Below are 17,287 nucleotides of genomic sequence, written 5' to 3'. Positions count from 1 at the left end.
AAGAACCAAAGCCTACACATCTTAATTCCTTCTTCCAAAAGTGTACAAAACCTAAAAGCACCTCTTCACTAAAGTGTCCATGTTTTTCTTCTTTCTCTATTCTTTCTGTCCCCTACATCTGCATGTTCACTTTTGACTTCTTCAACACAGCATCTATCAATGTCAGTGTCAAATGTCATGTTAAATTATGACCGTGCAGTTACAAAGTTCAAATAGTCATTGTAGTATGCATCCACAAATGGACAGTATTTCAGTTTGAAGGCAGCAAAATGAAATTGTGGTGTAGTACTGGCCTATTACACAAATATATCTACCACTAGGATCAATATTCACAGATTCCTCAATAAAAGGTTAAGTGCCTCAGTCACAGTTGCTGTTCCTCACTCTTTAAAATTCCTAGGTGCAAGATACTGAATATTTTTCAAACACAGGTACTGACAAACAATATTAAGATGCCACTCCCCATTTTTCTTACCATTATTGGTGTGCATCTATAGTTGTCCTGATACTTACATTTCTGCAAAAGCTCTGCTCGAAGAGTGGCACTCTTTGGTTTCCGTTTAAGCTGGAAGTGTTTTACTGGAGGTGTAAGTGGACCAGCCAATGTTGTCAAGGCATTTTTATTTAAGTACTGGCATTCCAGTGGCAGCATGACTGATGTTTCGCATTCACTTACTACAAGAAAAGGACCATACATGGGAAATAAGTTATCATAACCATTAATAATACTATTAATTATCTTTGCTTAGGGAAACAATTGTACACTTCAGTCTAGGAAATTTCTTCAGTTTTTGAAAAGAAAAGCACTTCTATACTGCATCAAGTTATTTTAATGCTTTACCTATCAATATCCTTTCCTTGCAACACACACACACACACACACACACACACACACACACACACACACACACACACACACACACACACACACACACACACACACACACACACACACGAGATAGCTACTCACTACCTGAATTGTCACTCTGCCATACAAACATTCAACGAAACATTCTGCATTTCTCCAGTCCAAATGTCATATACAAAGAGCTGGTTTAGACAGAGTTGAAGACATGAACAGCTCTCCTTCTGTCTAGCAGCCATTACACTCAGAATAAAGAATGTGCATCATCTGCAAACCTGCCATTGTACACACTTGTTTGTCTCTCACATGCTTCCTAGGAAAACAACTGTGCCAAGTTATTGGCAATTGCTGCCCTGTTATGACACCTTCCTGGTTGTTTAAAACCACAAAATAGGCCCTCTTGAGACTGCTTTCTCCCGAGTTCCTCTCAAACTGCAGCAGACATTCCATTTGGAATTACATTCAGTCCCCACTTTTGCTTTTAAGAAAGGCATCAAGAGGTAGCTCTTCAAACTGGCTGTTTACATTGTTCTAACTGTTCTAAATTGTTTAGAGTGCTTAATTGTTTAGGCATCCTTCAGTCTCGAAAGACTATGGTAGCGTGCTCTGTATGGAGGGCTTGGAACAGCGCCTAGTGTGGCTGAGAAGGTCAATTCGAGAGTGACAATCCCTTCCACACTGAAGACACATCCAATCTGTCCCCTGTCCAGATCCCGGATTTTGCTGCTTTTGTGACTTCCTCTTTGCCTCAGCCTGCTGGGCAAGGGTCTCTTCAAATTGGGAGAGGCCGTGATGCACCGCCTGCCTCCAGGCTGAACGCTCAGATGTCAGGTTTTCCCATCTGTTGAGGTCTATTCCTAAGGCCTTCAGATCTCGCTTGCAGATGTCCTTGTATCGCAGTTGTGGTCTCCCTCTGGGGCGCTTTCCCTGCACTAATTCTCCATATAGGAGATCCTTTGGAATCCGACTATCAGCCATTCTCACGACGTGCCCGAGCCAACATAGACGTCGCTGTTTCAGTAATATATTCATGCTGAAAATTCCAGCTCGTCCTAGGACTGCTCTGTTTGGAACTTTGTCCTGCCAGGTGATGCCAAAAATCAGTCGGAGGCAATGCATATGGAAGGTGTTCAGCTTCCTCTCCTGCCGTGCACAAAGGGTCCATGACTCACTGCAGTACAGGAGTGTGTCAGGACACAGGCTCTATAGACCTGGATCTTCGTATGTGTCGTCAGCTTCTTATTGAGCCATACTCTCTTTGTGAGTCTAGAGAACATGGTAGCTGCTTTGCCAATGCGTTTATCCAGCTCGACATCTAGAGAGAGGGTGTCAGAGATGGCTGAGCCAAGGTACACAAAGTCATGAACAACCTCCAATGGTAATAGAGGGAGGTGAGTCCACGCCCTGGCCCATGACTTGTGTTTTCTTCAGGCTGATTGTTAGTCCAAAGTCTTGGCAGGCCTTGCTGAAATGATTCATGAGTTGTTGGAGGTCTTCAGCAGAGTGGGCAACAATGGCTGCATCATCTGCGAAGAGGAAGTCCCGCATGCATTTCAGTTGGACTTTGGTTTTTGCTCTCAGTCTAGAGAGATTAAAGAGCTTTCCGTCTGATCTAGTCCGGAGATAGACGCCCTCGGTTGCAGCTCCAAAGGCATGCTTCAGCATGACAGCAAAAAAGATCCCAAAAAGGGTTGGTGCGAGGACACAGCCCTGTTTCATTCCACTTTGGATGTCAAAGGGGTCTGATGTTGAGCCGTCAAAAACTACAGTGCCTTTCATTCCCTCATGGAAAGATCTGATGATGTTAAGGAGACGAGGTGGACATCCAATCTTGGGAAGTATTTTAAAAAGGCCATCCCTGCTAACCAGATCAAATGCTTTTGTAAGGTCTATGAAGGCCACTAAGAGTGGCTGTTGTTGTTCCCTACATTTCTCCTGCAGCTGTCGGAGGGAGAATACCATGTCAGTGGTGGATCTATTAGCCCGAAATCCGCACTGTGATTCTGGATAGACTCTATCTGCAAGCACCTGGAGCCTCTTCAGCACAACACGGGCAAGCAGCTTTCCTACCACACTAAGAAGAGAGATGCCACGGTAGTTATTGCAGTCACCCCTGTCTCCTTTGTTCTTGTACAATGTGACAATGTTTGCATCCTCCATGTCCTGTGGTACTCCACTTTCCCTCCAGCAGAGACAAAAGACTTCATACAGTTCGGTGGTGATGATCTCCTTACAGCATTTCAGCACTTCAGCGGGGATGTTATCCTTTCCAGGTGCCTTGCCGGAGGCGAGGGAGTCCAAGGCCGCTTTTATTTCTCCTAGGGTTGGTTCGCTGTCCAGCTCTTCCAAGACAGGCAGGCACTCAATGTTATTTAATGCTTCTTCGGTTACTACATTCTCTCTGGAATATAGCTCAGAGCAATGCTGTACCCAGCGTTCCATCTGCTGTGCTCGGTCCTGGATGAGCACACCTGTAGCAGACTTCAGGGGAGCAGATTTCTTCTGTATTGGACCTAAGGCCTGCTTGATGCTGTCATACATTCCTTTGATGTTACCTGTGTCCACTGCTAACTGTATCTGAGAGCAGAGCTGGAGCCAATAATCGTTGGAGCATCTCCTGGCAGCCTGTTGGACTTGACTGCGAGCAGCTCGAAGAGCTTGCAAGTTGTACTTGCTAGGACAGGCTTTGTATGCTGCTAGAGCTCTTCTCTTATCCTCGATGGCTGGCATTAACTCCTCTGAATGGGCTTCGAACCAGTCAGCCATCTTTTTGGTCTTCTTGCCAAAGGTGGACAAGGCGGTGTTATAGACAGTGTTCTTGAAGTGTTCCCATCGTTCAGGTGCATTTGCATTAGCCGGACCTGGAAGGACTTCCTCAAGTGCTTGGGCAAATTGCTTCACTTTTCTATGATCGCAAGTCTTGCTGATGTCAATACATGGTCTTCCTTCCTTTTTCGTGTGATATACTCTCTTTGTTCGTAGTTTTACTCTACTACACACCAGGGAGTGATCAGTATCACAATCAGCACTCTGGTAACTGTGTGTGATCGTAATACAAGGAAGGCTGGAACGTCTAGTGAGGATTAGATCGAGCTGATGCCAATGCTTGGATCTTGGATGCCTCCAGGAAACTCTGTGTTGTAGCTTCGTGTTAAAGAATGTGTTGCTGACACAAAAACCATAATAGCAGCAAAACTCCAGCAAGCGTTGGCCATTTTCATTCATCTTTCCAATGCCAAAATGGCCTAGACAAGTGGGCCAAGAATTATGATCAGCACCAACTCTAGCGTTAAAGTCTCCAAGAATGAACAGTGCCTCTCTTTCAGGGACTTTTTGGATAGTAGCTGCCAGATCGTCATAGAATTTGTCTTTCACTTCTGGAGTGGATGACAGTGTTGGTGCATATGCGCTAATGAGGGTGACTGGTCCTGATGATGAGTGGAGCTGGAGAGACAGGATTCTTTCACTCCCCACAGTAGGTGGAACAATGCATCTCAGAAGAGTATTTCTGACTGCAAAGCCAACACCATATTCCCTGGTCTCATTCGATGGTTTTCCCTGCCAGAAGAATGAGAAGTTTTTTTCTTTGACAGATCCCGAGTCTGGCAGTCTTGTCTCTTGCAGGGCAACAATGTCCATCTGCAGTCTACTCAGTTCCATATCAATGACAGCTGTCTTGCGCACATCGTCTATTTCTTGCAGGTCGTTAGGAAAGCCGTAGTCAGGGAAGCCAGGGGTCATTGTCCGTACATTCCAGGTGCCCAGCTTTAGGGCAGAAGTTTTCTTACGATTGTTGCATGGTGCACGGTTATTGATCTGCTTGTCAGGTTTGACCCTAAACCCCACGCACCCCATGAAGTTAACAGACCGTGGCGAGGTAGCACCTTACTGGCTGGGGGCTGCCCAGCTTAAGGCGGGCGGTATCTACCTAGTGAGGTGCAATGACCTCTCCCACCGTCAAAAGTAGCCCCTGGCGTCCTGCTCTACGCCAACTGAGCAAAGACTTATAACCGGTAACTGCTATTTCCCGTGTTGTTTCGACGCTGTATGCGAAGCTGGAGTGTCCTCTCCAGAGCACGAAGCCTGGGTAAAATAATATGGAGGATAGGCTGTTACCAAGCAGCAAATCCCCCCTCTCCACGTCACTGAACTGGTCCAGTGGAGAGGCAAGAGCCAATACAACTGGTTCCAGCAACGTCGCAGGAGTTGGCAGAGTGACACAAAGTGCCTCCGGGACTCCGGCTCCAGATTTTGCCTCGAGGTTATCTCCTGAAGCCCTTTCCATAAGTGGATATAGCCACAAGGCTTAATTATGCCTATTTTATTGTTAAATGCCTTGAATGCTAATTTCCAGCGGGAAAGCAGGATATGAATATAATTAACAACGCAAATGGATTGAGACTGTTGTAAAATTAGCATGCATTTTTGTTCACCTGGTAATAAACCACATGTACAACACTGCTTTATTCAGCAGCCTACCTGCCAGAATACACCCTGATTGGGACAGCCTGATTTATGAATCTAATGGATTACTTGTTCATAAATATTTTCCCCCACAAACAAATAGCATGTGGCTAATCACAGGATGCCTTCTTGCTTTTCTTTATTAAAACTATATTTATTTATTTATTTATTTATTTATTTATTTATTTATTTATTTAATTATTTATTTAATTTATACCCCGCCTATCTGGCCCACCGGACCACTGTAGGCGGCTTCCAAATATAAAATCAAATAATAAAATATAGACAAATACATAATAATCAAACAAGAACAGCAGTAAAAATAAAAAGGAAAAGTAAGAAAAAATCAAGAATTGGCTGGAGGGAAGGCCTGAATAAACAGCCATGTTTTTAATTGGGTTTTAACAATTTTATTTTACATTTTATTTAACATTATTTAACATTTTATTTAACATTATCGAGGAGGGATGGCTAGCATCTGGACTTGAGGAGACCACTAGCAATTAGACTAGAGATTCACAACTGACATGACCCATGGAGGGTCCCAAACCCATCTATCCTGCCAGCTTCTCCAAGGGAATGGTGGTAAGCCTTCCCTCCCCAATGCTGTGACCCTCCTTCATTCTGAAAAAATCCTACTCACACTGTCATCAGGCTTTTCAAAATCCCAACTGATGTACAAGTGTCATTTCTCATGGGAGCACTGCAAGGATAACAATCCCCAATGCTGTGCCCCCATTTTAAAGATTAGGGTTGGTTTTTTTTAAAGCCTCAATTCAGTCTTTAAAACAAACAAATAAAAAGAGTGTGAGACTTGTTCAGAGGCTTGCTCCTGGACTGGGAGGAATTACCTCTATATTCTCTACTGCTATGATCCCTCCCTCAAAAAGTAAGGACCACAGTAAGGATTAAACAATGGTCTACTGGTATCAATACAGGCTTCTTAAAAATAAGGATTTTCTATGGGTACAGAGGAGCACAACATTCCAGCTAGAAAAAGATCTTCAAAGTGATCCAGGGTTAAAAAGCACATTTTGCTATTGGCTTCTTTTTGTGTCCAAGAATTCCAAATGTAATCTGCCCTGAATGAAAATTTCAATATGTGGTGAGCATAATCCTCACCACATTAACTTGGAAAGAAATTCCACTTGGAGCTCATTTCCAAATATACTTTGCATCACACAAATGAGAGATAATAGGTAGAGCTGTTCAAATTCTCTTTTAAAATAAAGATCATGTTTCACATTTCCAAGATGTCAACAAATCAAAAGCTAAAACATTAGCTAAAGGCCTTACAGTGATCAAATACAATCAGAGAAATTAATTTGTAATATACAAATTTAGCTCAATATAATTTAAAAGATGAATAACCTACAACAGAATTCTAATTTCAACATAAAAAGAAATGACTGCAGATATTGTACATTTTATGGGCTTTTTTAAATTCCCTGTTTCGTCTTTACAAGCACTACATCGTACTTTATTACACAAGCCCTGTTCAGTATTCCATATAAAGACTAACTAAATACAAGAAGAAGGGAGCATGGTGCCCTACTGCCTCCACTGAGCATTGCTCCTAAGAAAAGTGAGAGGTTTGAAGAGGAAAACCTCGTCTATGTATGGAGAGCTTCCATGTGAACTAGAACATTGAAAAATCTGAACTCTGGATTGCAGAGAGATATTAAACACACAAAAGAAAGGGGCTGGGGTCACTGTGTTCCTTCTCACCAGCAAATTTAGTTAACTCTTATTTGTGTGTATATGTACCTTTGACAGATTTCGGATCCAAGCCTCTTTTCTTGTCTACTGGAAAGTTGTAAAAGAGGTTTATTCCTGTATCATCAGACACAGACAAGATTCTTTCTGTGAACCAACAGCTAATGTCCCCTGTCATATGCTACTATACTCTACTCAAGCCCCACTAGTTTTCCAGATTCAAAACATCCAACATGTTATTACCATAAGAAAACAGTTAGGATTAAGAATTCAGCTTTTTATTTGGAAAGCAAATGAAACACAATTAATTTCAGAGCAAATGAAATGTAAGGAGGGCTTACCTTTTTCTCGCAAGTCTCCAAGAATATCCTGAACATTGGGATTCTGTTCCTCCAGATCAAGATTAAGGGAGCCAATATCTGGAAAGGATTTTAAAATATCAGCCACCATTAAGACCCAGGGGTCTGAATCCAATGTAGCAAGCTGGATAATTTCAGTCAGTGCACCTTTCATCTGATAAGAAAAAGGGGGGAAATTAAGAAAAGAACCTTCAAAGGAAATTAAGAGTTGGTACATTATGGAACAGATCTACCCATATCATTACGTATATCACATTATCTAAGCCAAATCCATGACTAGAGCTACGCAGAGCTGTCTATATTCCTAACACTGCACTGTACTGCCCCCACACATAGCACATTTGTGAACTTTAAAAATATAAAATCCTTATTCTTGAACAAGCAAAGCTGTGAATATATATCACAAGAAATGACAGAATTCAAATTCTACAAAAATTTTTAAAGGTGGGACAGCTTCATTTCAAATTAAGTACAAAGTAGGGGTGCAAAGTAAAAGGCCCTATTGTACTTATCTGCGGGATCAGTATCCACCAATTCATTTAATCTGCTGTCTGAAAATACTAAATAAAACAACACAGAAAAACATGTTTATATTTATATGTATTTCCAGAGTGTATTTTCCAGAACTAGCCACTAGAGGGAACAAGAGACTACACAATGTACAGTATAGTCTTCGCTATTTCTGCATTATTCAGCAGGAGGGGCTTGGAATACTGTGGTCTCTATACTACACTCGATTAGTCAGATGTAGAAACACTGAAGCACTATTCAGAGAACTATTATTAACTGTTACTAAAGATGGGCACAAATCAGAAAAAAGGTGATTTGCTTTACTTTCAAATCCTATTAAAAGCCCTCCAAAGCACCTAGAGACACGAAATTAGCAGGGAAATTTTCCCCGATTCTCCTCTACAAGCCTTGCATGTTTGGTGAAGTGTGGGTTTCGGACATTTGAGTTATATATCCACAAGGAGGACCAGGAAGGATCCCCCAGGCACCTAGAGATACAGAGGAGCAACTACTGATGCTCCTCTACAGCTTCTCTGTATTTTTGGTGTCTCTAGGTGCCTTGGGGGCCATTTTATAGCCAAACAAATTGACAAATCAAATATCACTAAAATTCATATTCGTGATTCACCAGGGGCATTGATTCATACAAATACAAATGAACAAACTAGCAATTTTTGAATGGATCTGGTGATTCGTTATTAGAGATGGGGTGTTCGTATCTGTATTCAAATACAAATATCCCCGCACAGGTGGAAATAGCAAGGGTATGGCACCATGGAGCTGGACTGTCCACTCACAATTTTGCCGCTGCCACTGTCTCCACTGTGCCTTCCTATCGTACCGTTGTCCACAATCGATCCTGGCAGGAGGCGGGATGACAAGCCTCTCTGCTAGGTCAGAGAGTGGCTAATCCATTGTGGAGAACAGCGCAATAGGAAGCCACTGTGGAGCTGGCAGCAGCAGCAAAATCGTAAGTGGACAATCCGGCCTCATGGGGCCAGACCCTCATTATTTCCACCTGTGCAGGGATATTTGTATTTGTATACGAATATCCCCATATCTATTCGTTATCCATTATAGATGAAAGTTTAAATAACATTAGTATAATTCGTATACATTTTAAATTATTTACAGTGGTGCCTCGCAAGACAAATGCCTTGCAGGACGAAAACTGGCAAGACGAATGGTTTGGGCGATGGGGTTGATGACTCGCAAGACAAATGTTCCTATGGCCGTGCTTTGCAAGACAAATGTTTTCTGTTTTTTGCTCCTGCCTCATGTTTGCTGACTTTTAAATGTTTTTCTATGATGTTTAAAAAGTTTTTTGATTGAAATTTCTGAACTCATCTGCACAATATGTATCGCTTTAAAGAGCACTTAATAAACCCTTTGTAAACCAAATTGTCCTGACTTTTTTTGCCCATAGGAACGCATTAATTAGATTTCAATGCATTCCTATGGGAAAACGCGTTTTGCAAGACGAATTTTTTGCAAGACATTAACCGTGGAACGAATTAAATTTGTCTTGCGAGGCACCACTGTACTTTTTTCCCCAATTTATATACTGCCCCATGTTGCCAGAGCACTCTCTGCAAGGTTTACAACATAATTATGCAAAGGACACTTTGCTCTCCCCACCCCCAACAGGTTGTGTGATGAGATGGGATATATGGTTAAGATCATGTATTGAAGATGGGTTATGTAGTAATGAAAAATGCAAGAGAGGTTCCATCTTGTTTCTCTGCTTAAATGATTTTTGCAATGCTGGCAGAGTGTTACTAGTGAGAGCTGGGAGAATGCTTTTCTGAGAGCTTGAGAAGGACATTCTATGATAAGATAGATGGGTTTTGTTGTGACTCATCGCAAAACCACTGAAAACCCAAATAACATCTGTTACCCATGGGAAGGAAGTCAGATGGTACAGCAGTACTGTTTTCCTAACGACATGCTGTGATTGGATGACACCGTGAGAAGGGGGAGATAAGGATTTGCCAGTTACTCTTGAAAAAGGAACTTTTACCTATGGACAATGTCACTCATGGCCTACTCTTATGACACACATGGATTATCCCAGAGACATGCATGGATTACCTTTGTGACATACACACCCTCATGGACTATTCTAAGGACTCTCATGGATTACCCTTAGAACACTTGTGGATTATTCTTAGGACAATATGACTGAATTACTAGAATGGGATATTTCTTTTACAGGATTTTTCTTTTGTATATTATTTTTCTTTTTACAGGATAATGATGGACTTTGGACCTTTTCTTACCTAATTGGACTATTTTGTTTATCCTGATGGATTACCTGATTGAACTAGAGGGAAGGCATTTTCTTATTTGCCTTCTGAACTTGTTTTTATTTGTTTTCTTGGATTTTTGAATTCTTTTTACTATTTTTGGATACTTGTATATTTTTCATGATTTCTTTACTTCACTACAATTTTGTAATTGACCAGCATAATGCTTATTTGCTTGCTTTTGCATAAACTGACTTTTCTTTATGGAAATTACTTTTTTCTTTAATAAAACAATGATTATAAAAATCAATTGGTTTCTTGAACAGTAATCTTGTCTTAGGTCATCTGATTGTGCTGCCTCGGCCTAGCATACTTAATGAGTCCTGCCTGTGGTGCACAGTAAGTCTAATGACTACAAAGCCCACATGGTTTTCTATCAGAAATATCCTAAGGTACAAGGGTGTTCTTATTAGGGCAGACTTGTAAAAGGGGTGTTGAACACGCCTAGCTGAGCTCTAGGATTCTCTCAGCCTATTTTAGGGTGTACAAACTCCTGATTACTCTCTGTCCGACCTTCCGAGGTTCTCTAGGGAACCGTGGGTGCTGACAGGTTGGGTACTCATTTTACCAACCTCAGGATGGAAGGCTAAGTCAACCTTGAACTGGCTACCTGAACTTGTCAAGTTCGAACTCAGGTCATGAGCAGAGACTTGATGCAGTACTGCAGCTTAATGATTGCACATTAGTGGAGTAGAATTATGTTAGGGCAACAGAATTACAGAAAAAAGTAGCATCATTTGTATGTGTAAAAAAACAAAACAAAAGCTTTCAAGTATCTGAAGACTGCTATCACATCTCTCCTCAGTCTCCTTTTGTAAAATATGACCTGATATTTTCTTTGTCCCCACCAAAAAAAAGTGCTTGTGCTGGTGGTGCAATGAAGAGAAAGAAATTTCCTGATTATTGTAATAGCCAGGTGGGCTTACAAAGGAGATACAGTGTTTTAGATATCTTTGTCCCAATAGTTGTTCTATCCAACTCACACCTAGTTAACTTATTAATCATAAGGTACTTTGCCAAAAGCATTGCTGAAGTAAAGATATATTATATGTCCAAAGCATTTCCACTATCTACAAGAGAGGATTCCTGTTCAAAAAAATGAGATAAAATCAATTTGGTGGGATTTGTTTATGACAAATGTGCTTTGGGTTAGGGTTACCGTGTTTCCCCAAAAATAAGACAGGATCTTATATTAATTTTTGCTCCAAAACTTTTCAGGGGATGTTTTATTTTTTTTCACGTACAACAATCTACACTTATTCAAATACAGTCATATCATCATGTTCTGGTTGCTGCACAATGGTGGAGGGTGGGGCTTCACTTAACTGGGGCTTATTTCAGGGGTAGGGCTTATATTACGAGCATTCTGAAAAATCAATACTAGGTCTTATTTTCAGGTTAGGTCTTATTTTCAGGGAAATAGGGTATTGGTACATTATTTTCAAGATCCTTGCAGACTGACTACTTTATAGTCTGCTCCACAATTTTTCCTGGAACTGACACCAGGCTGACTGGTTGGTAGTTCCCAACTTCCTCCTTTCTGCCCTTTCTGAAGAGAGGAACAACATTAGCCCTTCTCCCGTCATCTGCCACTTTGCTCATCCTCTAGAATTTCAAGAAAATAATAGACAGTGTTTTTGAGAGTTCTTCAGCTAATTCCTTCAATATTCTTGCATGCAGTTCATCAGGCCCTAGACAACTGAACTTGTTCAGACTAAAAAGGTATTCCTTAGCTATTTATTTGTCAATCTCAAGATGCAATCCTGTCCTCTCCACCTGCACTTCACATTTAATTGATTGTCTTTTGCGAGAATACTGAGCTAAAGCAGGATCTGAGTAGTTCTTTTTCATTTGTTCTCATATTTCATTCCCACTAAGATGGACCACTATTTCTTTTCTCTGTCTTTTGTTACCCCTGTACCTCAAAAATGATTTTATGTTGCTTTTAATGCCCAATGCTAACTTCATTCTTATTCTCAGCTTTTCCCTTCCCAACAACATCTTTGAAATTCTTTGCTACCTGTTGGTACTCTTCCTTTGTGGCTTGGCCTTCCTTACACTTCCTATATGTATCCTTTTTTGTTTTCAGGTCCTCTTAAGTTTTTTATGAAGCCACATTGCTCTTCCCCCCCCCCCTGCTGCTGCCTTCCATTTTTTTCTCTCAGAATAGTTTGTAGTTCTGTCTTTAGAATTTCCTTTTTAAGGAACTCTCATCCACTTTGAACTCCTTTTCTTGTTAGGATATCCTACCCTGGTAACTCACTTACCATTGTCCTGAGTTTATTAAAATTGGCTTTCCTAAAACCAGCATACATATGTGGTTACACTCCATTTTTGTTTCCTTCAACATCAAGAACTAAAGTAGAACATAGTCATTTCCATCCCCAGAGTTCCCCTTGCTGTCACTTCATCCACCAAATCAGGCCAATTAATTAGAATCAAGCCAAGGATACATAATCATATAGTTTCTTCCTCTACTTTTTAAAGAAGAACATTATCAGCAAAACAAGCCAGAAATGTCTTAGAAGAGCCATGTTTGGCAGTTTACTTCCCAATAGATATTAGGGTAATTGCAGTCTCCCAATTACTCCATCATTGTGTCTCCTAAATTCTTGCAATTTATCTGGAAAGATTTCATCTGTATCTTCTCCTTGATGGTGAGTCAGTAGACGCCAACTATCATCTTGCTTTTAATTTTTTTTGTTGCCCCAATTGTCATTAATCCATTAATCCAGATGCTCTCAATGGGGCAACCAAACTCAGGAATATGTATTTTGGACATACTGTATAGTGCAAATTTATCACCTTTTCTATTCTTTCTGCTCATTTGAACTATTTATATCCTTCAATGGCTGTTTTCCAGTCTTTTGAGTCAGTTATTCTACCAAGTTTCAGTTATCCCTATCAAGCCATATTTGCCCTACTAAACTACATTTTCCAGTTCTTTTTGTTTGTTTCCCAGATGGAAGTCAATAAACTGACAATAAACTTTTCAATCAAGAAGGCAGAGGCCCTGTTGTGTCTGGGAAATGGGTGTACACTCTAAGCTACATGGAGCTGCATTCTCCTTGGAAGGTTAGATCCACAGTTTGTTTTTTTCTTTTCTTTGATCAAACATTGTCACTTCAGCTGGCCAAAGTGGCTAGGAGTACCTGGCACCAGCTCCACTGAACAGGGTAGAATTATCACAATGGTTCGTGCTTTGGTAATCCCACAGCTGGATATAATTCATTATACAGTGGGGTCTTGACTTGAGAACTTAATCCGTATTGGAAGGCGGTTCTCAAGTCAAAAAGTCTGTAAGTCAAGTCTCCATTGACCTACAGTGCATTGAAAACCGATTAATCCCGTAATAGGCCGTTTTTGTTCCATTTTGGTTTTTTTCTGGTCTGTAAGTCAAATCTCAGTCTGCAAGTCAAACCTAAATTTTGTGGCCAGAGAAGTCTGTAACTCAAAAAGTCTGTAAGTCAAGCCGTCTGTAAGTCAAGGGTCCACTGTACATGTGGAGTTTGAAGATGACCAGGAAACATCTGCTACTAAAGAATGTGGTCCTCAGAACCGAAAGTGGTACAGCCAGGCAGAATCATATTACACTGTCTTCGAAGAAGATGCACTAGTTACCTATTCACTTCCAAACCAACATCAAACTACTAGTGTTTATTTTGAAAGTTCTAAATGGCTTCAGAGCCAAATATTTACGGAAGCTTCTCTCTTCATATCAGCCTTATAACCATCAAGGGAAACACTTTTTCAAGTGAGTAAGGGACAAAGGGAAAGGCCTTCTCAATTGCAGCTTCCATAACTATGGAACACCCTCCCCAAGGAGAGGCAACTGGTATCAACATTGTAATTGTTCTAGTGTCAGGTCAAAACATACATGGGTGTTAGCATTTTAAAATTAACTAACCCTAACTCCCTTTGTTTTATTATTGCTTGTCTTTGCCTTGATTACATCTTTATTGTTTTTACTGTCTAAATTATTTTATTACTTTAATTACATCTGGATATTTGTTTAGCATCTATAGGAATAGTGACAACTTTAAAATATGAATCTACAACTTTAATTTTAAAAAATCCAAGAGGCTCAATAGGCAGATGGGGTCATACTTCTCAATCCCTCTTTCTATGAATTTCATCTGCCAAGGCAATTGAAACTGATTCTCTCCCATATCTGAACCAGAAATAAGAGAAGAATAAGTCTAGGTGAGAACACTTCTAGCTTGCATCATGTCTACTACAGTTTTCCATCAAGTCTGCAGAATTTCTTGTATTCAAGATGAGGTGTGCTACCTATCCTTATTCTTCTGCCCTTACCACCAATCAGAGATTGAAGACAAGGGGATATCTAATGCCTAGGAAAGTTTTGGACTGAAATGGTCTCTGGCTTGTACAGTGGGAAGATTTTGTATGGAAGAACACCTCTGGTTTACAGGTCAAGAATGTTCTGTATGCTTGACACTGGGCCAGTTTGGATTTACATCTGAGCTTGTCACCTTTGGTCTGGCCCTAACCAAATGCCTTTAGCCCAACCCACAGTGGAGGTGCCAAATCCGTCACTCTCAACTGGAATTTGGTTCTAGGGCTACGTCCAATTTAGATAACGAGAGCCTCTGTCTACAATCTTAGAGAATTCCTGGGGAACAGGTGAGGTCTTTGAAGACTGGAGAAAACCAAAAGTTGTTTCTCATCTTCAAAAAGGAGAATTAAAAAAAAGAGATGCAGGCAACTACTTAACAAGTCAGTTTGACATAAATACCATAAAAGGCTCTAAAACAGTCAGTCAATGAGAATTTAGAAAAGGATATTGTGATTTTTAAGATTCAACATGAGTTTCTTTAAAACAAATAATGTGATTAACCTTATCTCTTTTTTTGATAGCGTCACAAACCTGGCAGAGAAGAGGAATACTGTGGATGTAATCAACATACCCTGTAATTTTCAGCCCCGCTGGGCGGGGCTCCACCTCTCATGCACACAACTTCACCTCTTTGTGTGTGCGTAACTCCGCCCCCCCCACACACACATGTGGAGTTCCATCACAACCAGGACCAAAGGGACTGAAAACAAAAGTCTGGAGACTGTACTGCAGTGGATGCAGCTGAATGGGTTGAGGCTGAACCCAGACAAGACGGAGGTCCTGAGGGTGGGGGAAAGACTCTCACTGCAAAGAGCGAGGTTTGCAGCTTGGGGATACATCTGGACCCGGCGCTTAACATGGAAACCCAGGTGGCGTCCGTGGCCTGCTCTGCCTATTTTCATCTATGGCGGATTGCCCAGCTGCAACCTTACCTTGATGGGGAGTCCCTCACTACTCTTGTCCATGCGCTCGTAATCTCAAGATTAGTCCATTGTACTGCGCTCTACGTAGGGCTGCCTTTGAGGTTGATGCGGAAATTTCAAATGGCGCAGAATGCGGCAGCCAGGCTTCTTAGTGGGGTGAGGAAATATCAGCATATCTCCCCCACTCTGGCTGCTTTGCACTGGCTGCCCATTCGTTTCCTCATTGACTTCAAAGTGCTAATGATGACGTATAAAGCCCTATGGTTTGGGACCTCGATACTTGGCAGATCCTCTTCTCCCACCAAGATCTACCCCAATCACCCGGCATAGCCAGCAGGGTCGGCTGAGGAGCCCAACGCCGAGAGAGGCCTGGAAGGAAAGAACAAGAAACCGGGCCTTCTCGGCAGTGGCCCCTTGGCTATGGAACAGCCTCCCAACAGAAATCCTTCTGGCACCCTCGCTGGGTGTTTTTAAAAGCCATTTAAAAACTATTTAGACAGCCCTTCCCTCCAGTCAATGAATTTATCTTTAGTCTTTAACTTTTTAAACTATTTCATCTTAGCTATGATTAAAAATAAGTGTCAAATTATGAGGTTTTAAATGATTTTATGATATTTGTTATATTGTGATGTTTTTATTATGTGTGTAAGCCACCCCGAGTAGACTTTGTCTAGGGGGGCAGGGTAAAAATCTAATAAAAGTAGAAGTAAAAAGATTGCTGCATGGATGAGGAAAGTTGCAAAGAGGGAGGTGGAGGATGTAATGTATTTTAATTTCAGCAAAGTGTTTCACAAGGTCCCTCATAATATTTTTGTAGCGAAGCTGGTAACATATGGGCTGGTTGATGTTACTCTTAGGTGGATTTGTAGCTGGTTGACAGGCTGTATCCAAAGGCTGCTCACCAGTGGCTCTTCACTATGCTGAAGGGCAGTGACAAAGGAGTTGCCACAAGGCTCTGTCCTAAGCCCAGTGTTATTCAACGTCTTTATTAATGACTTGGGCAGGGGAATGGAGCTGATGCTCATTAAATTTGAAAATGACACCAAACTTGGAGCTGTACCCAATACATCAGAAGACAGAATCATGATGCAAAATAATCTTAACAGATTAAAGAACTAAGCTGATACATACAAAATGAATTTCTGAAGAGAATGTCAAGGTCATCACTTGGAACTCTTTGACTTGATATATCTCTTGACACCTTGAGGTCTAACATAAATCAAAGCACCCCCATATTTTGGGGGGACAGTGAAGTAATGCGAACCATAGCCTGTGTGTTGAGTACTTCCTTGATGGAATCCTTTTCCAACAATGAGATTTCCCACACACACACACAACAGGAGATGGAGATGTTGGCTATAAAGTCCTACATGAAGGGCAGCAGAACTTGAAGGTACAATCAACAAACATTATGCAAAGTGCATAAGCATCGGTGATGTTATTCATTCTCCACTTGGTATAATAATGGCACAGATGCTTCATGGTATCCGGCAATGGTAGTGTGGGGCAGCAGGAAGAGCAGTATTACTTTTTTTGAGACGCCAAAGAAATCACTTAGCAGAGACTTTTTTGGCATTGTGATAAGGAAGCCTGAGAAGACCTTTTTTACTTATAGAACACCGGTTGAGGAGGGGAGGTGGAATAGCAGCACAGTTTCTGAATGCTACTATAGTAGTACTTACTAACCTGTGTGACAAAATACCCTATCCTCTTGTCCACCTCATCTTCCTCTCAACACCCACCACGGAACATTAAGCACACCCATGATGCAGTAATTCAATCATATA

General features: G+C 41.2%; 1 protein-coding gene across 2 annotated transcripts in view; it reads right to left on the bottom strand.

Moving 5' to 3' along the window:
• Positions 1-17,287, bottom strand: part of NELFA (negative elongation factor complex member A) — a 56,972-nt gene that overhangs the window by 34,321 nt on the left and 5,364 nt on the right. For both annotated transcript variants that reach the window (XM_020805919.3, XM_020805920.3), the window contains exons 2-3: positions 7,387-7,558; positions 514-675 (exon numbers count right to left, since the gene is read on the bottom strand). In XM_020805919.3, the coding sequence (XP_020661578.1) occupies positions 514-675; positions 7,387-7,558 (334 nt within the window). The remainder of the gene's footprint in view (positions 1-513; positions 676-7,386; positions 7,559-17,287) is intronic.

The sequence above is a fragment of the Pogona vitticeps genome, chromosome 3, assembly GCF_051106095.1.
Source record: "Pogona vitticeps strain Pit_001003342236 chromosome 3, PviZW2.1, whole genome shotgun sequence".
Classification (NCBI taxonomy): domain Eukaryota; kingdom Metazoa; phylum Chordata; class Lepidosauria; order Squamata; family Agamidae; genus Pogona; species Pogona vitticeps.
This window is presented reverse-complemented; position numbering and strand designations above follow the sequence as displayed.